The following is a 27,616-nucleotide window of genomic DNA, read 5'->3' as shown; positions in this document are numbered from 1 at the left end:
TAAAAGAAGACCTCGGTGAGTGTATTAGGCAAATACACACTCACTTGAGAAGAAAAGTTGTTCCCTGCTCTCGTGCACTTGGAGCGTTCCGGGTGTGGGGGAGCTTTTTCCTAGACTTTAGAAATTTTCGATCAGAGGTTGCCTTGAGCTACTTGGTAGGACAGCTCGGGCAATCGCAGGACACTTAAAAGAAGACCTCGGTGGGTGTAATAGGCAGATACACACCCACTTGAGAAGACTGTGTCCTGGGCTTCGTTCTTTCGGATCGTTCCGATTGGGGGAAGTCTTTTTCTTTAAGACTAAGTTTTATTTATCTGTTTCTGAGTCATCACTGCTTTTTATCAAAGATTGTTTAATTTTAACAAAGCAGTGACTTGATAAATTGTGTGGCGATAAATTGATACTGACAAAAGGTCGCTGTCACCTGTAGGATATTCTTATCTGATTATCTACTGTGTTTTGTGTGTCGATTATATCTTGTGGAAACTTAGTGATACTGTTATACTATACAACCGGGTTGAGTTAGCATTATATCAACACTGGGTAGACCCTGTGTGTAACTTTAGCTGAGTCACTAGTTTAGTCGTGAGAGATCTAAGAGACATTTTGAAAGTGACGGAATCGAGTAGACGGCGTTAAGTGATTTAACTAAATCTTGTTTGTGGTACGTTTGCAGTGCCATCAAATTACGAATACTTTCATTTTGTTAAAAACTATGCAGCGCAGGGACTCGCTAGGATCGACTACTAAAATTCCCAAGCTAAGCAAGGGAAGCACGCGGAAGTTTAGAACTAGGCGTAGCCAAACCTCGTTTAGCAGCGCTTCCGACGCGTTTGCTGAAGACGAATCGACTAAAGGTCAACCTGATCTTTCAGTGAGCGAAATGAAACTAAGGAGCGAGAAAAACCTCGATGGCAATCAAAGGCGGAGCGCCGAGGCCGAGCCTGCGAGCGAAACGCTGGTGGATCCCTTTGACGAAGGGGAGCGAACGCTCATTCGACCCGACTTTGAGCCAGATGAGGTCCTCGAACGGGAGGAAGCCGAGAGGACAGAGGAGACCTCGGAGCGTCCCGAGGTCGAACCTCGGGAGGAAGTGTTGTACAGGGGAATGTCCAAATCAGACACTAAGAGCTATAAATGGAGAAAGGAACATTCACATCCGACAAGTGCACACTCATCTTTGGCCAAACAGAGCAACAACGCGATGATGTCGAGTATGAGTCCGGGTGAAGAGCAGACGTTCTCGAAGGCAAAGAAAAGTTGGAAGTCTTTGTACGATGGGCGCGTGACGTCGCTACAAGCCGGAGGTCTATCCTCTAGTTACGGCCAACCGGAAATAACCCATCCGGATGTGAACTTCACACCGTGCCCAAGGAACGACATGAGCAGGGAGGCGTCTTCTGCCTCGCCGACCAGGCCTATGTCAGATGGGATAACGATGGGAGCATCATCAACATTTGACAGACTAATGACGTCAATGCACAAGCAAAAGGGCGGTGCGTCATCGAGTACTAGGCTACATCCACAGTTGACCTCGTCTTCTCTGGGGATAACCCCGCCATTGGGGTCAGCTGGTGACATAAGTGATATGTTCGCTGGTGTGATGAACGGCCTGGATGAATTAAGGCGAGACAAGACTAAGAGGATAGATCAAGTTGACGAGAGAGCTCACCAGCCGAGAGCCTGGCACAGGCAAACAAAGAGTCAGAGGAAAGAGAGGCTAGGATGACAAGAGAGATCGAGCGATTGTTGAATGATCATGATAATACCTACGCCCAAACGATGACTGGCCTGGAAAGGAGGTTGGACGCCAAATCTGACTTGATGATGCGGAAGCTTGACGCGATCCTGAATGGGAGTAGTTGGCAGGAGCGTTCCAACCAAGGGAACGCTCACGCAATGCGAATGTTGGAGATGGTACGGGCAACAGTGCCAGAACCCAGCAAGGCTCGAGAACGAACTACGAACATAGAAACAAGGAGCGGCCAAGGGCAGCCCCGCAGAGGCCTGGCTGGACGAATCCAGTCCCGCCGGAGGCAGATGCCACCCCGGAGACAAGATTGCCAACCGTGCCACAAGTCAGTTCAGTACCAGATCTGACTACAGTCTCACAAGACACAACGATGTATGCCTCGATGTTTGAGCCTCTGAACAGATCTCTTGAAACATTCATCACCAAGCTCTCGAAGTCAACCGAGAGAGGAGAGAGGTCAAGAAGAACACTGAAAAAGCCGAAGTCATATAAAGACGAGTCAGACGGCTGCATTGATACTTGGATAGAGGTGATGAAGTTACACTTTGAGGAGGAGAATCTCTCCAAGAAACAGGAGTGCAGCGCGCTGACAAGCAACCTGGAGGGTACTGCATTAAATTGTGTAATGGCGAAAAGAGCCAATGAGAGAGACAGCGCTCGCAAGATATTCGACATCCTGCTGAATCGTTTCGGCTCTGGAGTACAAGGGCACCAGGCTATGGTGAAGTTCGAGAAGAGGCGTCAGAGAGATGAGAATCAATAGATAAATTCTTGGACGACCTTGAATTGCTCAGGAGGAGAAGCAACCCGAATGAGAGAATATCCGAGCGAAATTTGGCGATTGCTTCGAAGTTTATGGATGGAGTAAGGAGTGAGGAGCTGAAGACGATGTTGGCCACTCATTTCACCCTGTCGCTTGACCAGGTACCCACGCCCGACGACTTGCGTATGAAGTCACGCGAATATTTACTCATAAAACCGAGGGCGCAAAACCGTTACAGCAATTATGGTAACTATAGCGGGACAAACACTGGTGCGAATTCCAGTTGGTACAAACCTCGCGATGACATGGACAAGAGGAGGTCGTGTGCGAATTGTGGTTCGATGGACCACCACGTTTCTGCGTGTTCTGCATACAAGCAGAACATGAAGGCCATAGGCTACTTTCTCGAGGACGCCGACGCGACCGACGAGGATCATGAGGAGTACGTCAGAGGACTTATCATGAAATATGGTCCGAGGTGTTTCTTCTGTAATTTGGAGGGACACTTCAAGTCGGATTGTACTCAATTTTGGGACGCAGTAGCGGACGCGAAGCATCCCCGCCACGAAGAGGCGCTTTCGGGTGTCAAGGCCAGTAGAGCACGTCTGATGAACGAGGCTGAATCTCGGAGAAAGGAAGCGACACCGAGCACCTTTACGACCAAAAAGGTTAGGACATGGCCTGACGAGGTGGTAGCCTCGAACCTCGAAGCAGAGTCGTCTAGTCCACTCAAGGTGGATTACGGCCTGGCGGCAAGGACAGCGCTGCAGAATATCAAACAGGACCTTGCCACGAAAGAAGTGGAGCAATGGGTAAGGTCGGAGCTGGAGAGCACAGATCTTCGGGAAAGTCTTAATGTCCTGGGTAAAACGACAGAAGCAGAAGACAAAGAGGAGCCCAAGAAACAGGGACTAAAACTGAACGTTATATCTGGTAAGACTTTCGGCATGACGAAGGCGGGGACCAAAATAATGTCCATTATCTCAGTCGCAGGGCACCAGGTGGTCAAGAACTTGAGTGAGCCATCCGAGATTACACTAGTCCACCTGGACATCTATGCCGACTACCTGAAGGAGAAGGATCCCAAACTGGACTCCAGGGCAGTGCGAGCGCTGCTCACAACGGGAGGTCCGAGGCTGATGAAAGTGGACGGACATTATATTGATGTCCATGGACCTTAACCGATCCTGATGAATGTGGATGGCATCAATATCTACACGAAAGCTCACATAACTGATGCGAACGATCAGGTTGGCCGGATATACATTGGTCAAGAGGAGCTGAAGGTCAGACGAATCGGACACAACGCGATGCTCGAACAAGATGCGGTGCATATTGGTTGCGAGGCCGATCTGGCCGCACACGTTCTGGACGTGCAAGGCAGACAACTTTCAGTAAAGGGACTGCTAGACACGGGAGCAGTGGTTAGTGTCATGCCAGTCAAAACTTGGACCGACATGGGTTTCGAAAGGTCGGATCTCATACCGACAAACATCAGGTTGGCAGCTGCCAATCAGGGAGCGATCTATGTCGCCGGACGAACCCCGATCATCTCACTGCAGCTCGGAGGAAGACATCTTTGGATGAGCTTCCTAGTAGTAGAGATTTTGGATGAATCCGACCAGTTCATCCTAGGAAGGGATTTTGTTCGCAACTTTGACGTCACCATCGATCTCAATGACGGATTGATTAGGATCAAGGATCCTGAGAGAAAGTATGAGAAAAGACCCCTTAATAAGATCTTAATTAATCAGGCCAAGGTGCCGATCTTTCTGGATCGAAAAGTTAGATTAAAACCGAACCAAGCCGTAGTAGCGACGTTTAGGATGAGGAACTTGAATGAACTCAGCAATGACAGGCAGGTGTGTCTGGTACCAAATCCAAACAGTAAAAGCTCGGCTATTTTAGAAAGAAGCTTCTCACTCACTCAGAGCGGACTGTGTGTGAGTGTGTTATTGAACACAGAAGCAACAACAGTGACAATACAGAGGGGAAAGAAACTTGGCTACGCTTTGCCTCTGAACACAGACTTTCTGAGTGTGGAGAACTTGAAGAAGTTTGATGTAACTAAATGTCCATTGCGTGCGAACCAAGAATGTATAATGAAAAGAGTAAATGAATTGAAATCTTCTAGGAAATTGTTTTCAATGAAGTCGGAAACAGATGATGGGCTGTCTAGTTGTTCCAACTTTCCTGAGAGGCCGACGGAGGCAGAGTTAGCAGCGAATAAGCCTGTCCTACCTGAGATAGAACATCTGAAGGGTAAAATATCAGACAAGGAACTAGATTCGCTCAGGGCGGTGCTAAATCGGAACGCAGACGTTTTTTCGAAACATAAGGCCGACATAGGTTGTTGCATTTTTGTAGAGCACGAGATTGAGATAGAAGAGGGCTCGGTACCTCATAGGGAAGGTCCCGAAGCGGTTGAAGCGGTGCTGACCTGGAAGGCACCTAAAACAGACACACAGCTGATGAGTTTTCTGGGATTCGCAAATTATTATCGAGAGTTCATCAAGGGGTATGCTGATAAAATATACCCCATGCAGAGGTTGATGAGAAACAAGGGCAAAAAGTTCACCTGGACTGATGAGGCACAAGTCTCATTTGAAAACATCAAACGTGAACTTTGCGAGGCACCGGTCCTCGGCATGCCAACAGAGAAGGGGATGTTCGTGCTGGACACGGATGCATCAGTGGTTGCGATATCGGGCATACTTCACCAGGAGCAGGAGTGGAACGGGAGAACGGTTCTTCGTCCGATAGCCTACGGGAGTAAAGTCCTGAGTGATACTGAACTGAAGTACGGCGCGCCAAAAGCGGAGATGTTTGCGGAGATCACTTTCGTGGAAAAATACAGGGCCTACTTGGGGAGTGCTCCCTTCAAGTTACGTGTGGATAATCGAGCCCTCGCCTGGCTGAAAACCTATTCGATTGACCAAAGCTACATTGGTCGTTGGATCGTGCGCCTGGATGGATACCACATGATCATAGAGCACCGTACTCGTGACAAGCACCAGAACGCAGATAGCCTCAGTAAAAAGACAGAATTTTATGAGCGCCTCGAGGAGAAACAGGCTAACCAATCAGAGATCAAAGACGGGTTTTCCTTTCTGGACAAGGAAACCTACGACGAGCTGCCACTTACTAGGTGGTTAGACAAGTCAGGGCATCCGATACCTGGACACCCTGACCTTCCAGTGGAGACGGCCGCGGAGATAAAGCTTTTAGCCAGAGGCGAGCCCGTTCCGTTGGATCTGCTAGTCCGATCCAACTTGGTACATCAAGAACTAACCAGGCTGGGTATAAACAGCATGGCTCTATTGAACAAGACGGTGAACGTGGCGCCGGATGTCATGAGAAAACTCCGTGACTTGCTGGACAGGGAAGTGGATAGGCATGATCGTGAATGGATGGAGACCATGCAGCGGTTGACTGTCACCGAGAGAACAGAGAAGAGGCCAGTGTCCATTCGCAGCCGAGGCGTTGAACGGGATTGCAGGTCGATTGTCAACCAGCTGGTGAGCTCGATGCCGAAGGAGGTCTTGTTGAGAACTTCGTTCACTGAATATGGAACACTGAATCAGAACCAAACTACTGAGGAAGTCAGGATCAGGTCGAAATCTAGCTTCACGAGGAGAGTGCATTTCACGGATGCAAAAGAAGAATACGAGCCGAGCCCAGATTGTTCGTCCGTGGACGAGACAATGTCCGGGGAGTCTGATACCTTCGAGCCAGTCAAAGACGACTCGTCTGAGGAGTCAGACACCTTTGAGCCCGTGCAGGACGACTTGTCCGGGGAGAGGTTGACGAGACCACCTAGGGGCAAAATCTTGTCCGGGGAGTCGGGTTTGAAGCGACAGATGGACAGAGTTTTGTCCGGGGAGTCGAGAAACATCTCAGACAACTTGGAATATGATGTTGAGGAATCAGTCGACTCACGTGTTGACTCGAAACACCAGTCCTGGGACAACACGTCTGAAACAGCTTCCAACTCCGATATGTCAGAGATCGCGATCCACTCCTTATTGGTAGACTGGAAGAAGCGTGGGCTGGACCGAGAAACACATCAGGATCCAGACAGGGACAGATACACCTCAGATGAAGAGGGCACTGTGGTAGATAATGCTGCAGACGAACTCGAGCTGATAGCAGTTTTGAAACGCCCAACCAGATTGCTGCCACATGGTACGGTCGTCCGTACCAATCTGGAACCATCTGTGCAGGAAGCGACGCCTTTGAAAAAGATATGGTGTGTCAAGTTGATGGACGATGCTCATGCTCCGGAGATAATGAGTGGGCAAATGAACGTGGTGAAGACGTATTTGAAAGCCAGGTACAGGCTGTCGGATCTCCTAAGGGCTCAACGAAATGATAGAATGACGAGCAGTCTCAAGAGATGGATCGAGAATGGAGCACCTGACAAGGGAGACTTGGAAGAAGACAGCTACAAAATCCTGAAGCAATTCTACCTGAAGCGAAACGACTTGTTGTACCTGAATAAGGACGGAATCGTAGCCTGTAAGCGCAAGGAGGAGGACAAGGTCCTTTATAAATACAATTCAATAGTGTTACCACAGTTGTACCAGACCGAATTGCTCTTTCGTTCACATGATCAGATGGGTCATCAAGGCGTGGACAAAGTGTACAACAGGATACAGAAACGATTTGAATGGCCGGGATTGAAGAAGGCTTGTGAGAAGTGGATTGCAGCATGCCTGTCATGTCAGCAGGCGAAGGATCCCAGGAAGCTAAGGTTCCCCCTACAGTCAATAGAGTCGTCAGGTTTCAACGAAGTGGTGCAAATTGATCATCAGAAAATCAGGTGGCTATAATCAGGTGCTGGTAATGATCGACCATTTTACGAAGTATGCGGAGGCAGCACCCTGCATGACAGCATCGGCGGAAGAAACATGCGATCATTTGATAAATGTGTGGATAGCGAGGCATGGCTGCCCCATCACGTTCCAATCGGACAATGGCAAAGCATTCGTGGGCGATCTCACGAAGGAGTTGATGAAAAGGTCGCAGGTAGCGCAGGCCCACTCGACCACTTATCACCCGCAAACGAATGGCCTAGTCGAGAGGCAAAATCGCACACTGGTATCCATGCTGAGAGTCTATTGCTCGCGTTACATGGATGACTGGGACAAGCACCTGCCGCAAGTGATGGGTGCTTACAACAGCACGGAGCATTCCACCACGGGAATAAGTCCGCACATGATGTTAACGGGTCATGAAAAAGCGCTCCCGTTGACGTTTTTCTACCCTGAATATGAGGGGAAGAAGACAGCACCGCAAACGTACGTGCGGGATGTTATTAGAAGACAGCAGGATCTCAATGACTTATGCAGGAGGAATACGCAACAGGCGCAAATTAGACAAAAAAGGAGGTTTGACAAAAGGACAGCTGATGCGAAAGCCTACTCAGTTGGCGACTACGTCTGGGTGTTCCAGGAAGTGGTTCCACCAAAAGGAACCAAGAAATTATTAAAGAAATGGCGTGGTCCATTTCAGATAACAGAGGTGCACCAAGGAGGTCGTTTTTATCGATTGAGCACTGGAAGAGCAGCTCATTACGAGAATATCAAACCACACAATGCCTCGTCAGAGGATTGGTGCATCCCAGCGGACATGCAAGAGGGAGACTATTTGATAGTGGATCCTGCTTGTGAAGTGAATGAAAGGGGTACTCGCGACAAGAACGACGGGAATGAGGTGGTGGACGATTGCGATCTACCACTGGATCTCGAGTTGACCGAGCGAGTAGAGGTGGACGATGAAACTCTACCTTATGCCGAAGAAGACTGGGACTGCCCGGAACAAACCGAAATTGACAAAGGAATACAGCCTGACTTTCCTCTCACTATGGAAACACGCCAAAGCAAGAGAGGAAAAAACCAGAAGAAATACAATCCGTACGGCGAGGACTTCGTTGTAAACAGGATAGTAGTGAATGATGTCATAGACTCGCTGGTGGGACTGGACGAAGTGGCGATGCTAGAAGAAATTGACCTTGTGAACGATATGGATCAAGATTGGATCGACGATCGATCAGAACCAGAAGTGGAGTTCGAACCAGAAGCGGAACAGACTCATGAGCAAGAACTAACGAACCTGCTGGTGCTCGAATGGCTCCATGATCTGCCGACAGATCCAAAAGAGACGATCCTGACAATTCAGGACGTCGATAAAGACGGCATCAAAAACGTCAGTCATGAAAATACCGAGTCCGACTGGGTCGCCCCAGATGGTCCTCTACGTGTTCCACAATCCAACCTCGATCTCCTAGACTTTGGGCGATCGACGGGGACGTCGATGGATACTTTTTTCCGGGGAGTGGGGGTAGGACTCACCCACACCGAAAATCTGATAAAAAAAATTGAAATCGGCAAGAGAAACCGGAGAACTGGAAACGGAAGGCGAAAATGCTAAAAAACCACCATTCGGACGAATTTTTGAATCTTATTTTGACTTACCAAACCATTATTCAAGCAACATCGTTATAACGGACAGCGATTTCATACTTACGGAACGTAGATGTGCCATAGCGATAACGGCGGATGTAAGCTTCAAAACAGCACTAGCAGCTGACTTTAAAAGAGAGTACAAGAATATCGAGTTTTTGTGGAAACAGAGGCCTGGTGTAGGAGGAATGATAGCGTTGCCCCCTGTCGCATCACAGATACCAGGGAAATATTTGTGTTTTTTGGTTACGAAAGCTACTGATAGGCAACACGAGAATCCGGAGAGCTTGGTGTTGGCCTTGACTCGACTTAGGGATTTCCTGGTTGAGAGATGTGTGACCTCTCTCTCGTTACCAGTTTATGATCCCAATAGAGGGAAGCTACACCCGAGAGAGTTGTACGCTCTTGTGCATGTGATATTTTCAGAAACTGACATAGAAGTTTACTTACATAAAAAATACTATCTGAGTATATGCTAGGAAATGCATTCAGCGGTAAGTGATTTTTATTAAGTCAACTTGACAGAGATCAGGATTAAGCTTAGATTAGGATTAAGTTTTATGTTTTTAAGTGATAGTGTAGGTATGTGACGTTTATGTGTTATGTTATTATTATGATATGTTTTATGTTTTATGTCATAAAGGACCTGGAGTACTCCAGGTCATCGAGGTGACAGCACTCATTTGTGCTACCCTGACGCAGATACAGGTGGACGATCCACCCTGGTGCTAGAATTTTAAATCAGAATTGAAAAAGAGAATTCCAATGAAGAATTTTAAAGAGTTGATTGATGTTCAATCTAAAAATGATAGTTTTAAGTCTCAAATTGTTTTTTAGATCTTGATTGATCGGAGATTGTTTATTGAATTCATTGAATCAAACGAAGAAATTACACGACACGACAAGAAGAATCAACACGATAAGAAATGGGTGACACGAACGAACTCATGGAATTCCTCTCAGCGAGTCTAGGAGCGACTCTAGACGAGATCTATCAGCGGCTGATCGATTGTGATTTCACACGAGAAGACCCGGGGTTGGCGATGTTTGTGGTCGCACTCCTCAATGCACTAGGACGAGAGGGTCGAGGGAATCGCCCTACAGAAGTCGTGTTGATGTTGGCCTACGGTGAGTCCGGGACCGCCGAGAGAGGTCGAAACCGACTGATGAGATGGCTGGAGGCTAACGCGGACACAAGTCAGCAGGAGACGGCCGTGCCGACTCCTGAGCAGCTGAGCAACGTGAAGATGAGTCGTGAATTGGATCTTTTCAGAACCACCTGCAAGGTTCTGAGGATACCTAAAGCCATTGAAAGAATATGGTCAAGGCAAAGATTGATGCCTTGGTTCCGTGCAGTGATGACGTCATGGATGTATGAACGCGCGAAGCGTCATATGTCGAGGAACACGGAAGCCTATCAATCTTTCCAGCTAGATATAGGACCAGGAGCCTATATGAGAGCATTCTTGACGCACAGAAACGCGGTCACCACAGCGGTGAAGCGGGTAGCTGGAACGCCTTGTGTTACTGAAGATGAGAAGAAAGAGGTCTTAAGAGCTGACCTAGAACGAAACGTGAGCCTATGTCTTCACAACAGCTTTTGCAGGAACCGGGAGCAGAAAGTTAATGTGGACTTGCTACCTTGCTGCAAACCGAGGCTGTTGGAACAGGAGAGTTGCGGCACGGCCCGCAACTCCATGGACATGCTGGAGAAAGTGTTGGAAGACAGCGAAGATCAGGATGGAGAAGTGATTGAATGAAGATGACCAAAAAAGATGAGAGAAGGAGAGAAAACTTGATTGTATTTATGCGCTAAAACTTAAACCAATCAACCAAGTTTTGATTATTGAACTTGTTAAACTTTTTGTTTTGATCTAGTTTGGTCAGACCAAACTTTGAAAATTGTTGTAATTGTTAAAATTGTTGAAATTCTTGATTTTAGTTATGGCTATTTATGTATGTATATGAGGAATCTAGGTGAGTATATTTACCTATTTATTCACGACTGAAGTTTTAACCTGTGTAAGACACAAATTCACTGTGTGGCGACATGGTAAGTTTGAGTAAACTCGCTCGAGAAGGGTGGGTAACTCAATAACTTTCCTAGCCACAGAGTTTCTTAGTTTTAATATTGAAAGGACCGCATAGATGACTGATTATACTTGGTGAGTGAAGTTAAGTTAATTTTAACGGGTGCGTGGCCGTGCCACGTCCCACTTTTTAATCACAAAGGGCGAAAAGAAGTTTTATGGCAAGACGACGTAAGTAGTCAGAAAAGAAATTTTATCTAGGACACTCCTCACGGTGCAAATTTTGTGAAAATGTTGAAAGGCAGTGAGATGTAGTACGATGCCATTTGTGAACACGTAGTGAGTTGAGGTGGGGTAGATAAATTTCATTTTCTTATGCGATTTGTAAGATTGATTACAGAAAACTGGATAACTACTTGACGATAACCCGGTGTTATGCGATCAATAGGGACATTGATGGGGACTGTCCGGGGAGTATGTGCCATTCTGCCAGACTGACACAGTGCAACCTTCCGACGAAGCACGAATCAGAGAGAAAAGGCCTTAACAGCAAAAAAGTGCTTGAAAGGAGGGTCAGAATATTCTAGAATTTTTATTTTTAAAATTTCGATTGGAAGAAGAATATTTCTCAGAAATACGAAAAACGGCCATTTTGACTGAAAATGTGACGAGATTCAGAACAACGACAGATATAGTGAAAAACAGTCGTACCAGAGACGGAAAACACGAAGCCTCTTATCGTGGCCACAACGCACGATAAGACACTTGTTAACCGATATTGGTGGAGAAGGAGGCTTGAGTGGGGGAAGAAATACACCACGGAACCCTCCCGGGACACGAATTATAAGAGATAAGAGCGTTATCTCAGGAATATTACGGGAGCGGAGGCTTGGTCCCCCAGAGACTGTTCTATGTGAAGGGAATGTGTAAACCAACTTTATAGCTGCTGTAATGTCATAGATCTTAATTAACACCGTTATTGTTTAATATTTCAGAGTATGAGTAGCTAGAAAGAGGAAAGGGTCAATCCATCTCCAATGGATTTAATAAAGAACTGTCACACAAAAACATGTTAAAATAGGTTGTTCGAGCTGTGTTTTTAATGACAATCACGTAGTCTGAGGATCCGAGACTCAGCTATGTGGTTGTGTTCGCATGTAAACGAAAGCTGATCAAAAGTCGTTTGACTGATGGCCTAAAAATGGTAACTTTTTACTTTGCCCTAGACAGACCAGAAAATCAACTGGCAAGGTCGAGACGGTGAAAAACGAGTAGGATTAAGGTAACTGACGCCTGCCAGTCGTTAATAGGTACTTTTTCTACGCTCCGTCGCTGTGTAGTATTTGGGCGAATGTTACAATTCTTTTAAATTTTTTCAGAAAAAAATAACAGAATTGTTGACAAATGTTGAAATTCTCCACCTCGCAGTAGAATTTTTTCAGGTTACTTTAAAGAATTGCTATTTTTGCCTTAAAATATCACTGCTTAAATCCTCGTGTTGATGTGTTTATGGTTTCTCTTTTAAAAAGACTTAAATTTTAAGAACTCAAAAGAGTTTAAATTCCAACCTTGTAGTTGGGTACTGCTTCTGTGCTCTCACTAGTTCCGAGTTGTTAGTCTTGCGTCCAAATGCGACTAAACAAATGCTCTCAGTTTCCGAGACGTGACGATTTTTATGTCTTTTTTTAAATGTTCATAGAACATAGATACAAAAATTTTAACAAGATTCAAAGTTTCCTTTCTGTATAGTGAGCCTCCATCAGAGTACTCGCGGGAATTGAGACTTTTGGCTCCAAATTTCAAGTGGTTAAATTCATGTAATTTTCGAGATATGACCTTTCTTGTAAATTTTTCTATACATGTGCAGGAAAATTTACTTCAAATTTTTTTCTTTAAGTTTTGAAATTCCTTATCCTGTAGTTGGGGACTGTCAGAGTACTCTCATGGTGTGCGAATCTTGCCTCAAAATTTGGTTACTCAATTCTCTGTAGTTTTCAAGATATGATGTTTTTTTTTTGATTTTTTTCAAAAACTTTACAGAAAACTTGAGTTTAAATTTGTTTAATAAATTGATATTCCGAATCATGTAGTTAAGTACTGCGAGGGTGCTCTTACAATTTCCAAATTGCATATCTTGCGTCCTTTTTACTGAAGTGCTGAAGTGCTTCCGAGATGTGACGTTTTTATGTCTTTTTTAAATTGTTCAAAGAACTTAGATTTAAAAAATTTAACAAATTTTGAAGTTCGTATCTCTATAGTGAGAATCTGTCAGAATACTCTCAATAGTTGCGTTTTTTCAGTCCAAACATCAGTGCTTAATTTCATGTAGTTTTCGTGATATGATGTTTTTTGTGAGGTTTTCGAATATACAGAAAATTTGAATTTATTTTTTTTCTTCAAATTTTGAAAATCCTTACCCTTTACTTGGGAACTGTCAGAATACTCTCAGGGATTGCAAACCTTGCCTCCAAATAAGACTGATGAAAACCTTGTAGTTTTCGAGATATGACGTTTCTTATGATTTTTTCAAAAAAAATCAGAAAATTTGAATTCAATTTTTTCTAATCTTGCGAATCTTGCCTCCGAATATGACTGCTCAAATCTTTGTAGTTTTACAGAATACTGCAATTTATTTTTTTTTTCTAAATTTGAATTTCCTAGCCCTTAGTTGGGTGCTGTCAGAGAACTCAGGGCTTGCGAGAATTATACAGTATTTGAAATTACCAACCCTGTATTTGGGTGCTGTTAGAGTACACTCAAAGTATGCAGATCTTATTTCCAATATATGCGGGTTTTTATGAGTTGTTAAAAGTTCGAAGAGTGGGAGGTGCGTTACAAGCTAGTTTCGTTTCAGAGATTTTACATATAATTCATGATTTCTAATGAGTAAAGTTTCTTTTGTTTTGTTAAATACGAAATCTGTATAAGCGCCGTTCGACTGATCGCCGAACAATCGTAACGCATTCTTCAGCCCTTGCATAGACCAAAAGTTATTAACTAGCTTGAAACGCTGAAAAGCACGTAGAAAGAAGGCATATTGAATCATTCGGTCATTAAATAAGGGACTGTTTCAACTTTCCGTCGACGTGTAGTTTCTGGGCGAAAGTTAAATGTCTTGTAATCAAGTTGCAGAAAACTGGAACTGATAAAAAATAATTATAAATAGCAATCTCAATTTTCTGTCAATTACTTAATGAGAAAATTTTTTTTCATGGAGGAGTTAGGCCATCTATTATCTATTATCTATCTATTATATATTTAAATGCGGGCTTCACTATCTCGCCATGTTTAAGCTTTTTCAACGTATTATTTTTGCATGTTTAAGCTATATCGTATATTGCAATGGTTAAGATTTTTTTCGATTTTCCAATTTGATTTTAGTGGTTATTTTACCGAGTTTAAATTAAGCAGCCCAATATCGAATTAGGGGTTGCGAATTTGGCCTCCAATTTTGAATTCCCGAATCATTTTAGTTAACGAGATAAGACGATTTTTGAGATTTTTTCAAAAGTTTTCAGAAATTTCAAATAACAAAATAATTTACAAAACTTGAAGTCCTCAACCCTGCAGTTGGGTGCTGTCGGAGTACTTTAGGGAGTTACAAATCTTGCCTCCAAATATGACTGTTCAAATCCTTGTAGTTTTCGAGATATGACGTTTTTTGTGATTTTTTCAAAATTTTTCAGAAAACTTAAATTATTATTGGTTTTTAAAAATCTGAAATTCCCAACCCTGTAGTTAGGTCCTGTCGGAGTACTCTCAAAGATTGCGAATCTTGCCTCCAAGTATGACTGCTCAATTCTTTGTAGTTTTCGAGATATGACGTTTTTTGCGATTTTTTCAAAATTTTTCAGAAAACTTGAAATATTTTTTTTCTTTTAAATTCTGAAATTCCCAACCCTGTAGTAAATTCCTGTCAGAGCACTCTCAAGGATTGCGAATCTTGCCTCCAAATATGACTGCTCAACTCTTTGTAGTTTTCGAGATATGACGTTTTTTGTGATTTTTTCAAAAAAAAATTCAGAAAACGTATGCTAATTTTTTTTTCGCAAAATCTGAAATTCCCAACCGTGTAGCTGGATCCTTTCAGAGTAATCTCAAAGATTGCAGATCTTGCTTCCAAATATGACTGCTCAATTCTTTGTAGTTTTCGAGATATGACGTTTTTTGTGATTTTTTCAAAATTTTTCAGAAAACTTGACCTATTATTAGTTTTTAAAAATCTGAAATTCCCAACCCTGTAGTTAGGTCCTTTCGGAGTACTCTCAAAGATTGCGAATCTTGCCTCCAAGTATGACTGCTCAATTCTTTGTAGTTTTCGAGATATGACGTTTTTTGCGATTTTTTCAAAATTTTTCAGAAAACTTGAATTATTTTTTTTCTTTTAAATTCTGAAATTCCCAACCCTGTAGTAAGGTCCTGTCAGAGTACTCTCAAGGATTGCGAATCTTGCCTCCAAATATGACTGTTCAAATCCTTGTAGTTTTCGAGATATGACGTTTTTTGTGATTTTTTCAAAAAATTTTCAGAAAACATATTAATTTTTTTTCGCAAAATCTGAAATTCCCAACCCTGTAGCTGGGTCCTGTCAGAGTAATCTCAAAGATTGCGGATCTTGCCTCCAAATATTAATTATTTTTCAAAATTTGAAATTCCCAACTCTATAGTTCGGTGTTGTCAGGGTACTCTAAAGAGTTGCAAATCTTGCCACATGCGACTGCTAAACGCGACTGCTCAAATGCTTTTCGTTTCCGAGATGTGACGTTTTTCGATTTTTTCAAAATTTCTTAAAGAACTTATCTACAAAGAAATTCTATAAATTCTAATTCTACTAATTAGAAAATTTGAAACTACTAACTTGATGAAGATACAACCTTATTGTCAGCGTACACCCAAGCGTCTCAATTCTTGCCTCTTAATATGAATGCTCAAATCCTTTTAGTTTCCGAGATAAGACGTTTTTTTTTCAATTTTTTTTTCGGGAATCTTAGGTTTAAAAAAATTCACAACATTTTGGATTCCTAACCCTATAGTGCGGTGCTCTCAGGGACTCTCAGTGGTTGCAAATCTGGCTTCCAAATTTCTCCAGAGGCCCATTAAGTTTTCGAGGTGACGCTTTTAAAATGGGAATATAAAAAAATTTAAAAGTTCGAAACTACCAACCCTGTAATTGGGTGCAGTCAGAGTACACTAAAAGTTTGCAGATGTTGTTTCCAATATATGCGGTTTTTCATGAGTTGTCGAAAAATTTCGAAGCACCGAAGGTGCGTTAATTGCTAGTTAGGTCTGAAATAGGCCATTGTCCGTTGTCGTTAACTTGGTTAACGACAACGGACACCTTACTGAACAAGAGTGCCCCACCAACAACTGTCAGTGCACCTGCAGAAACTGGTAGCTCAAGTATACATCAATCTTTTCTTTTTTCTATCCTTATCTTAACGTGTCCGTTACAGACTAACTTAATCTACCAAAGGTCTCTTCAGGGGCTCACAGGTAGAATTTGTTAGTTGTGTCCTCTGGTTTAAACTTTCCAAAGCTCCCCTCAGGGGCCACCGGCTAAGTTTAAATCAATTTGTGTTTAAGTTCTTCACCCTAATTCTAACGAATTATCCAATTGCCCCAATCGAACTCAAACAAGTGAAATGACGCGTGATAACTGCGCTACGTGCAACAGGAAAGTTTAAAATGACAACAAATTCGTTTGTTGCATTTGTAATAAAACACTTCATTTAACAACAGAGTGTACTGAGTTTGAAAAGAATACTATAGAAGTTCTCATAAAACTTAACGACAATCTTATCCACATCTGCAATAGTTGCAAACCGAAAAAGAAGATTTTTTGTCAAACTTCGAATCAAGGTTGGAAATAAAAAAAGACGAAAATCTGAAAAAGTTTCAAAACGAAACAAATAATCAAATGAAAAAAACTTAAGGAACAAATGAAAACCCTAACCGATAAAATTGAAAAGTCAAATAACATCATTACAAATGTTCAATCGGAAGTCATAAACGTGAAAAAAGATACCAAAACATACAAACAATCCTTAGGAAAAGTGAATCTTCGAAAATCAGTTTCAATTCCCGAAAAAACTTCGCTAGGAGTAGATATAAGAGGTATACCAGAATCAAGCTCAAGCTCGGCTGATGATAGATTACATGCTGATTTAGCCGAAGTAGAAAAGCTTCTTGAACATCTTAACGTCGAAGATAAAAAACTTACCAAAGCGCAAAGACTCGGTAAATATGACGCAAGTAAACAACAACCAAGAACACTCCTGATAAATACTGAAAACCCAATCAGCCGAGACCTTATACTGAGGGCGGCACACAAGCTTAAAGATTACCGTCCCTATCAAAAACCCGTCTATATAAATCCTGAGCTAAATAGTACGGATACCAAAAAGCAAAACGAATGCCTGAAAAAACGTAGAGAGTTAATCGACAGTGATGAAAATCAAATAACCTCGAAAGATATTCGGGTAAAAAATCTCATAATTGAGATATTGGAAAACAAAAAATGGATACCATTAGTAAAAAGCACTTACGGCGATGAGACAAGTGACTCAGAAACCGAAAAATGACTAGCAACAATCTCAATTATGACTTTTAATACTCGAAGCTTAGTAGATATAAACAGTAGAAAAAAGTTTTCAAATACGCTAAATACACACGATTACGACTTTTTATGCTTAACAGAAACTTGGTTAACTTGTGATATCACATCAGCAGCCCTTTTCCTAAGTAGATATCAGATATATAGAAAAGACCGAATGACAAATCATGATCGTAAAACAAAACATGGTGGAGTACTAATTGCAATCAAAAACGACATTCTTCACGAACATATCTCATTACAAAATGAACATTCCGATTGTATAACCATCAAAATTAAAACTAAAAAAGACAGCGTAATTTTGCTTTGTTGCATATACAATGCTCCGTACCCAAGTGTCTACCAATGGGAAAGTAAGGATTTGAAAACTTTATTAGAAAATATTCAGCTTAAGGCAAAGGAGTGTCAATGTAATCTGATCATTCGAACAGGTGACTTAAATCTATCACAAACGAACTGTTTAACTATGTCATCAAATCTTGATTACGAAAAACAATTAATTGATGCACTTGTGGAAAGAAACTTCAATAATCAATCGACTAATCAATTAGACGTCGTCCTAGCCAATAATCCAGATTCCATTGTCAACTGCGAATATGATAAAAGTTTACAAAATGATCTTATGCAAAACGACAAAAGTTTTTCCGACCATAAACCAGTTGTTACAACCATCGACCTCGAAAAGGAGGAAACGCAATTTGCAGTAACTGATATAAAATACGCTTTTAACAAGGCTGACTGGGACGAACTTAATAAAAGTATCCTCTAGGAACCCTTTCAACCGTATTGCTATAGTAATGTAGATGAATTGTTAAAGCAATGGTAAAAATGGTTGTGGAAGAAAATACATAAACACATACCAAGAATTACCAAACATAGATCCCAGCTACCACCCTGGGTTTCCAATGTTACATCAAATCTTATGAATAAGCTGAAAACATTGAAAAAACGAAAAAGTGTAACTCTTAGCAAATTGATTAAACTCAAACGCCTTGAAAAGCAAATCAAACTTGAATCCGAGAAAGACCTCGCTGAACATGAAAAATCAGTATTTGAAGGAAGAAAGTTTAGTAAAATACAGAAATTTTTGAAATGTATACGAAAAACACCCTCAAATCGCCCAACAGTAAATTTTGATAAGACAGTAGCATCAATAAATGTTGAAAAGGCTGAAGTTTTCAATCAATACTTCGCGTCGGTCTTCAGTAAATCTAATATGCAGCCTTGATATGCACCAAATAACATACTAAACACAGCTAACTATACTGAAGAACAAATAAGCGACATATTGTTTGAACTTAATCCTGACAAATCAACCGGACCCGATAAATTTGGAAACACACTCTAAAAAAAGTGTCACAAAACCCTGTGTAAATCACTAAAACTGATCTTTGAAACATGTCTAAACAAGCAATGTTACCCCAGCTACTGGAAAATATGCCAAATAACACCAATATTCAAAGAGGGCAACAAAGCTGATGTAACCTGCTACCGTCCCATCAGCCTCCTATGTTGATGCTCAAAAGTCTTGGAAAAACTCCTTTTTGATAAAGTTTGTTTCTTTCATTCAAAATTCCACACTAGTCAATACGGCTTCAGAAAAAGACGATCGGCAACAAGAATCCCAACAGCAGTGCTGTGAATCCCCAACAACAACAACAACTGCAACTAAAATACTTTCTCGACAAAATATACGAATGCAATGATCTAGAATCTGTCAATGAGTTAAGTGTTCTTTATCTCGACTTTGCTAAAGCGTTTGACACAGTACCGCATAGTGTGCTAGTTAGCAAATTAAGGTCTCTTGGAATTGGTGGAAGCATCTTAGGACTTCTAAAATCATACTTAAGCCAACGCAAGCAATACGTGCAAATAAGCGGCGCAAAATCAACCCTAAGAAATGTAACCAGCGGTGTTCCCCAAGGATCAATTCTGGGTCCCCTCCTCTTTCTGCTTTTTATTAATGATCTTCCAGAGAGTATGTCCGAAATGGAGAGTTTCGGGTCTGCTGATTATCTCAAAGTAATCGTAACAAATCAAGTAGCGATGAACAAGGCGACCGATAACATCCAAGCCTGGCTTAATACAAATATGATGCTACCAAACACAAAAAATTCGCATACTCTTAACATCAAAGGAAACCTTGAAGCACACTTATGCAATGCCAAACTCACCCCCGTACAGTCGCAACGTGACCTAGGGCTCATGTGCAGCAAAATTTAAGTTGGAATGAAAATTGCAGACGCAGATCGAACAAAGCAATGGGCGCCTTATTCCAAATAAAGCAAAATCTAACATCAAATTGTAACTGGAGAATCAAATTAAATGCATACGCTCGATTCGTTGTCCCAATTGCTGTATATGCTTCTCAGACCTGGTTGCCAAATAAAGGAAATTTAACTGAATTCGAAAAAGTTCAACATCATGCTACAAAATGGATAATAGGTTCTGACTTAAGCTATCGAATTCGGTTCATTAAATTGCAGATTCTTCCGTTAAGCCTGTATGTTGAAATGCATGATCTCTTAATGCTTTTATCTATTCAAACAGGTAAATTTGATGTTGAAAGTTCAATTGAAAATGAGACAATATGCGATACTACTCGACAGAGCAATCGAGGTGAATTCAAGTTATCGAAACCGCGACTAAATAAAACCAACGAAAACTTCTTTCGAAGGACGAAACTACTCTACAACTATGTTCTTCGTGTTCGACAAATTTCTAAGTAAAGCTACTATTCAGAACATTTACTGGAACTTTTTCACTAAACAATACACCGAAGAAAACAAATGTACTTGGATAGTAATATGCAGATGTGGCAACTGCAATCCTCTCAGTAAAATAAAAATGAACTGAAGATGAACTGAAAAATGGGTGAAAACCCTTGAGACTCTCTAAATTCTGTATTATTATTATGATTATTATTATGATTATTGTTATTATTATTATTATTATTATTATTATTATTATTATTATTATTATTATTATTATTATTATAGGTCATTTGCTCTATTCTAAGTAATTTTGTCTGTTCCAACTTTTGAAAATTCTATAGCCTACAAAGTTTCAGTTTTGATGGAAATCGAAAAATCATCTGATGTTTTACCGGTGAACGAAGTAATCAGTCAATTGAAGTCCTGTATATCTAATGCTGTCAAAGACGTCGCTCAAACAGAGTTATGCAACCTTACGCCCAATGAACAATTAAAAAGCCTGCAGGAGATTGCTGAAAATTTGGAGGAAAGTCTGGTCATATTACCACGCAACATCAAAGTATTTTATCTGTTTTATTCACGTCTGAGTAATTTTTTTTCTCTAGGTTGTAATTTCATCTCCTGAGTATGGCGAATTTGCGGGATGTCTTGTTCCGGCTTTTCTTGAGTACATTCAAAATAGCAATGCCCAGTTCATTGCTGAGCTACCTGATCAGCAAATTAGAAAACAAATGCTGGAAATCATTTATCGACTACCGGTTAATGAAACCCTCAAAATACACTCGCGGACCATTTTACTTGTCATGTTTCAACTGCTTGAGGTAAGAACTACTGTTCATTGATTCCTTTCATGCTAATTGTTCCTTTGATTATAAACTGTCACCGTTGTTAGCCTTTTGTGAGTCTGGTTTCGATATTATGTTAGCTTTTAGTTTTTAAAACTGGCACTTTATTCTTGAAATGAACTTCTTAAAGACTGAAATCACAATTAATTTGGAAAATTTACACAGATCTAGTTTTTCGGTCATTTTTTCTTTTGAGATTTTTTTCTCAATTGTTGACGGCTTTTTTGTGCTGTATCGCAAGTGGAACGAAGATCTGCTTCGTATCTCAGTTTACACTGGAGATTTGGATCGTTTTCTAACTGGAACCTTTCCGGTTATCAAATCGCAACTTTCAGACAGTTTTTTTCCAGCAACTTATCCATAAACAGTCCAATCTGTGCATTTGGCGTCAGTCCAATACTGTCAGTCAATTTTAACTGTTTACTTTTACGGCTAGAGTTTTTTTCCCGTAAGTAACTTTGTTAACCGGACTCATCTCCTGGTCCTCTGTGTTGAAAATACTGCAACAGACATTTTTAGAGCTTATTAGCAGTTTAAATATCCTTTCTTTTTTACACTTGCGATAAGCTTTTGGTGTGTTATTACGAACCTTCTTTTTCTAACCTAACTCGCAAATAAAAGAGTTCATTAAAAGTGTTCACTTATTTGGAAATTTCAATGTAGCATTGGAAATTGCATAGCATCGGCTCTCTGCTTAATTTGTAGCGAGTGTTTGGAACCTATTAAGCTTCCGAGTGGTTAGTGTGTCAGTATTTTAATCTCTAGGTTGGAGGTGAATCTCAGAGGTTGCCGAATTGTTTTAATTATTCGAGGCTGATTTCTAACTTTGTTATTGCACTTTATAGAGCTGCTTTTTGTTGTCTTCTCGCAAGTGTTTGCGAAGCGAAGCTTCGCCTCTGTGTCAAAATTTGCTTTTTGTGTTCGTTGTAATTTTACCAATTTGATTTGTTCATTTTTTTGTGTGTACTTTTCGGCTTAATGGTTTTTGTACTATGTTATATCGGCTTAGTTGCCTCATATTCCGCCGTTTGATGAGCGAAACAAAGTTTTTGCTAGCGTGTTTTCGAGGGGAGTGTGAAAGTTTTCTAAATAATTTCAAATCTATCTATCTTCTATCTATTTATTATATGTCAATCTATTATATATTTAAATGCTGGCTTCACTATCTTGTGTTTAAGACTTTGCAACCTATTTTTTTTTCATTTTTTTTTTCACGTTTGAGCTATATCGTATATTGCTATGGTTGATTTTTTTTCGTTTTTCCATTTTGAACTCAGTGTTTATTTCACCAAGTTTAAAATAAACAAACTAATAGTGGGATGCTGTCTGGGTTTCCTCCGGTGTTGCGATGTTTCTCGAAATCCTTGATTGTATCGTTTGCTCGTAGTTATTTCGCTCTATCGTAATTATTGTATAGGGGATAATGCCAATCGCTGGTAAATCCATAGTGCACATATTTTCAAGTTGAAAACATTTCTCCAGCTTTTATGTCGATATTTATTTGTGTAGACAGACAATGAAGAGAACGTCCTGTTATGTCTCCGAATAGTGATCGAACACCACAAAAGCTACCGACCTCCGCACACAAATGAAATTAACACATTTTTGGAGTTCGTGCGAAAGATATACAGCGAGCTCTCACAAAATGTGAGTGCAATCTTCGCTGGCCCCCAGGTGGGGTCAGATGGAGAGATTAGCATTGAGTCTCCTGGGATGGTCAGCCAGATGACAATAACAACCACCAACTCGGACGGACAACAACTCACTGTGAGTAGTTCCGATGTCAATGTCTTTATTTGGGCTATTTAGTATTTTTGAAAAAGGGAGCGGTGGTGAAGTGAAGTGACTCACGATTTTTCGGTGGTTTGTGTCCCACTGATCCGTGCTCGTTTTTTGCGGGCGAGGAAGCGTTACCATGTTCAGAAAAATGACCAAAAAAATGTTATTAGTCATGCGCACAAGAGAGGATACCTCAAATAAAACCTCAGATGCAGCAAAAGATCAAACAAATTTAAGCTTTTTCAATCGTGGTTCAAGCTGCTAAAAATTGGACGAAATTTATCAGAGTATATTATTTCGTGTGCTAATTTACAATTCATGTTTTAAAGCTCAGTGCACGCCTGGCCCCAAAATTGAAAATCGTTTATATTTCTGTGCTCCTAATTGAATGCATCTACGCTCCAGCAGTCTGCTTGTTGTTTGTTATTGTTTTTCATTCCGATTACTTTTCAGTAATTTGCTTAACTGGCATTTTTAGGTTCATCGAGCAAACGCTTCCTATGTTTCAGCAAACAATCATTCCTAAGGCTCAGACATCTCTCAAGGTGTTGGCGGAGCTGCCACTGATCACAGTGTTATTTTACCAGCTGTACAAAAACCAGGTGCATAAAGTCATCGGCGATTTCTTCCATACTGTGACAAGTACACTCTCCCATCAGCCACCAAAACGCACGAGGTACAAAACGCACGTTTTGAATTCCATTCTTCATTTGTTCGTAAAGTTCGAAGTTCGGCTTGCTAACTTTTTGGCGCCATGGTGCTCTCATCTTATAATCGTTGTATTTTAAGTGGTGTGAAGCTCAGCTTATGAAAAATTGTCGATCTTGAAAGCTTCTTGAAATTCAAAGCTTTAACGCAATATGTTTTCGAAACGAAACTTTCAGTTTTTTCATTAATTCCATTGGCATTTTTTCGAATGTTTCCGGGCTATATATACAGTTGTCATTTTGCACTTGCCAAACTTTTGGAAATATTGGTTTTATTGGTGAAAATTTGAAAGGAAAAAATTCACATTTCCGTTTTTCACGAAGAATTTTTTGCCTGGATTCAGTTTGTCGAATTAATTTTTATGATTGATAGGTGTTTTAAAGAAATGCTGCTTCGAAACTTCCCTTGAAATAGTGTAAAAAATTTTGCTCAAGCGGAGCGCAGTGTCATTTCACCATATCCGCTTTTTTTTCAATCTAAGTCGCATATAAAGATGCTCATTATTTCGTGGCATCTCGACATTTTTAGATCTTGTTAACTTTTGCTTCATAGCATTATATTTTTGTATCTGGCTGATTCCTATTTGATAAAAAAAAGTCGGTGTTTGAAAAGGTATGGGATTTGGTTTAGGTATTTTTTGAGATGCATATGAAATTTTTTTTGCAAGTTTCATTTTTTCTCGAGCCGTACTCCGCGAAAGCTACCCTTGCCGATCTGAGATAAATGATTCAATCGAATGAACAAACTGAAAGCGTATCATATGCATGAGGGAATTTTCAAGTTTTGGTATTGAATCGGCTATGGACTTTATAAATGTTTGACCGATTCTGGACTGTTCAATTTCCTAAAAACGACCAGGCCGATTCTGAAAAGAAAAGTAAATCAAACGGAGATTTAATCTTCCTCCTTGCAAAACCGTGTTTTCCGTATTTTGCTGATAAGAATCATCTATGGACTTAGTAAATGTCAATTTTTTGACACACTTTGAAAAAAGAAACGCATTACCTTTCGCATCTACATTAAAAAATATATATATATCAAACAGGTACCCCAGCTTTAGCTGGGCTCGTGTTCAACTATTGTTAAGTGGCCATGGTGCAGATGCTAGGTCATATGATGAATTTTTAATCTACAGGTCGGGAGTTCGGTTGTACTATTTTTTTCCGCTTTTTGGGGCTTCTTTTCTCGCATGTGTTTGCGAAGTGCAACTTGGCTTCTGTAAAATATGAAAAATGACACATTTTTTTTGTCAGTTTTAAAAAAGCCTGAACACTGGCATACATTTTGGTTTGCAAGTGATGCGAATATCCGCTTTGCCTCTGTGTATGACCTAGTTATTCTAATAAACTGGATTTAAATACGCAGTCCTATCCGTGTTTTGGTTATTACTGCAGAGGTGGCCTTTTTTACCAATTCTTCTTGCGTTCAATTTTTTCATACCTAACTTGTAATCTCGTCGTCCAATTTCAACGGTTCAGCCAGGTTATGTAAAATTATCGATTAGATTTTGAAATGTTTCAGTGATTCTAAATCATCCTTTTCTGATGAATTGTACGTGGACTTCATGGCAGCTCAAGTGAAGACGTTCTCGTTCGTAGCATATGGACTGAAGGCATACCCTGAAATCATCCGACAACATGCACAGCCAATCGCTGAGGGAATCATGGGCCTGTTGAGGAACTGCCCTTCAGAAGTTACTCATTTGAGAAAAGAAATAATGGTCGCCACCAAACACATTTTCTCGTCCGAGTTGAGAAATAATTTTATACCGCATATAAACGAATTATTCGACGATTCAGTTCTAATCGGTACATCCTATACTGTTAAAGAGTCTCTAAGAGCTCTTTGTTATAACACATTGGCTGATCTAGTGAATAATATCAAGATTAGTCTGTCGTTTACACAATCGGCCACTGCGATTCACTACTTCAGTAAATGTCTGTTAGACGATGCACTACCTGTGTGGCTTCAAGCGACGTCGGCTAAATTGCTATTGAATCTTGGCTCGGATTTGATAAGCGCAAAGGCGTCAACCGGCAGTTCGAATACAGCGGATAAGGTGAATGTGATGCAAGCGAGACTGATCCAAGTGCGGCTTCTGCAAGTGTTCGTGAAGAAGTTCAAGGTGCTGGCTGAATATCACCTGCCAATCATCTTCAAAAAGTGGTCAGTTGTTAGGTTTATGTTTGTTTTTGTAGCATTGTAATGTGGCGCACAGATCTTCATGAAACAAGTTTTAAATTCGATGGTTTTTAGGATTTTCCCAGGCTCCATGACAAGTCCCCGGTACATTTTTCAAACTTAGTCATCTAAAGATCTTTCTGATGATTGATTACCTCTAGTAGTCGATGGTCAAACAGGTTTGAAAAAGAGAAGTTAAGAAAAGAGTTATAGATGCCTCGATTTGTTTGTAGAGTGGATTACTCTTAGAATGCAGAAGTTTAAAATGTGCATTATTGGTGTAGATTGAATTTTGAAAGAATGATTTCACGCCTCAGTATGAAAAATCCCGGGTCAGACACTAATTATAATTGATGGAAAATTGTTCAAATAATGTTATTTTTAGCGAGGAGCAATCAAAAAGCGAAGGTGATGAAAATGAGAAAAGTGAATTGAAAAACGCAGCCGCCGAGAGTGGCACTGATCTATTGAATGCAGACATAGGTGATGTGAAGATGGCGAGTCAGGAGTCTGACACAGGAGTGGTCGTGGGGGATTCCTCATCGTCCTCAGTTGGGAAAAGTATGGAGGTGGATGTTGTGGTGGATTCAAATGAAGAAACGGCGCAAGACAAAGAACAGCCGACGAGTGGCTCTAATGTAATTAACTGTTTTTGATGGCATCCCCAGACAAATTTTTATTGAGATCTTCAATTTTGTCTAATGATATTTGGTTATGTCCCCAAAAAATTTCTGTGAATTTCGCTTCGGAAACTTATAAAGAGTAATCACTTTTTGAGTTCAATTGAAATTCATCTGTTGAAAGTGACGTAATAAGCACTCCAAATACGAACGAGCAAATTGCGCGAAAATTCGTGAACGATTTCTTGTTTCGAAAGTGGAATTTAGTTGTTAGATTTCCAGCTGAATAAAAACTTTACCTGTTGATCCAGTTTTCTCAAGTTGGGTTAATGTTATCAAAAAAGCGCCTATTATAAATCGTTCTAGAAATTCAAAGCGCTTAAAGGGCATCTATTTTTTTTCTTTGAAATTCGAAAGTTGAGATTTTTTTTCAACAAAGTCAGTGTTTTTTAATGTTTACTTGCGTTCCATTACTCTTCCAATCTTCGATTGGCTATGTTTTCTCAACTTACAATAGTAAACTGTAATTTTTCTCGAGTATTTAAGGCTCGAATTTGAATTCAATTCCAAACTTAATTTTGTTTGTGGCAGATGGACGCCGAACAGCAGATGGGTTCGGATAGCTCCAAAACCAACCAGGATTCATCCGATACCAAGAAACAGAGCGACTCATCGCGAGTACCAGCCGAGGTCGTCATCCCCCCAATGTCTGCAAGTGAGTGCCGCAACTTAGTCCGTGTGCTGGTGATGGGTGCCAAATCGGTGGCTCAGAACCTATCACCGATCCAGCAGAATGGAAGTGGAAGTGAGACTACCCGAGTACCGCCCACTGCAAGACCCTCGGAGTCTGAAATTGTGCAAATGTTGAGAGATCTCTTATATTATGGTACGGAACAGGTTTTTGTTTTGTTGTTTTGTGATAGTGTAAACAATTGGTTTCTGACTTATGAAGTCACTTGTCTTTGTCTTTTGAATCTAATTAATAGTTTGCAAGCTATATTTTTTGAGTAAAAAGGTGTCCAACTTATCAGCTATTGGCAATGTGTACATTAATTACAGGAAAAACATAGATACTTGAAAAACGCAAATCCATAATCAAAGTTACCTCTACGTAATATAGAAATTAGAAACTCCTGACCGAAAATT

General features: G+C 40.8%; 1 protein-coding gene across 1 annotated transcript in view; it reads left to right on the top strand.

Annotated features, from left to right (window-relative positions):
• Window positions 1–1,381: 1,381 nt before the first annotated feature.
• The window catches only part of LOC134844989 (transformation/transcription domain-associated protein-like), an 87,094-nt gene continuing 60,859 nt past the window's right edge, over window positions 1,382–27,616 (top strand). The window contains exons 1-8 of the mRNA XM_063861817.1: window positions 1,382–1,703; window positions 20,679–20,896; window positions 20,943–21,158; window positions 22,692–22,949; window positions 23,471–23,637; window positions 25,191–25,835; window positions 26,236–26,488; window positions 27,062–27,356. Of these exons, the coding sequence (XP_063717887.1) occupies window positions 1,382–1,703; window positions 20,679–20,896; window positions 20,943–21,158; window positions 22,692–22,949; window positions 23,471–23,637; window positions 25,191–25,835; window positions 26,236–26,488; window positions 27,062–27,356 (2,374 nt within the window). The remainder of the gene's footprint in view (window positions 1,704–20,678; window positions 20,897–20,942; window positions 21,159–22,691; window positions 22,950–23,470; window positions 23,638–25,190; window positions 25,836–26,235; window positions 26,489–27,061; window positions 27,357–27,616) is intronic.

The sequence above is a fragment of the Symsagittifera roscoffensis genome, chromosome 4 (genome assembly GCF_963678635.1).
Source record: "Symsagittifera roscoffensis chromosome 4, txSymRosc1.1, whole genome shotgun sequence".
Classification (NCBI taxonomy): domain Eukaryota; kingdom Metazoa; phylum Xenacoelomorpha; order Acoela; family Convolutidae; genus Symsagittifera; species Symsagittifera roscoffensis.
The sequence above is the reverse complement of the archived record's forward strand: the minus strand, read 5'-3'. Positions and strand labels throughout refer to the sequence as shown.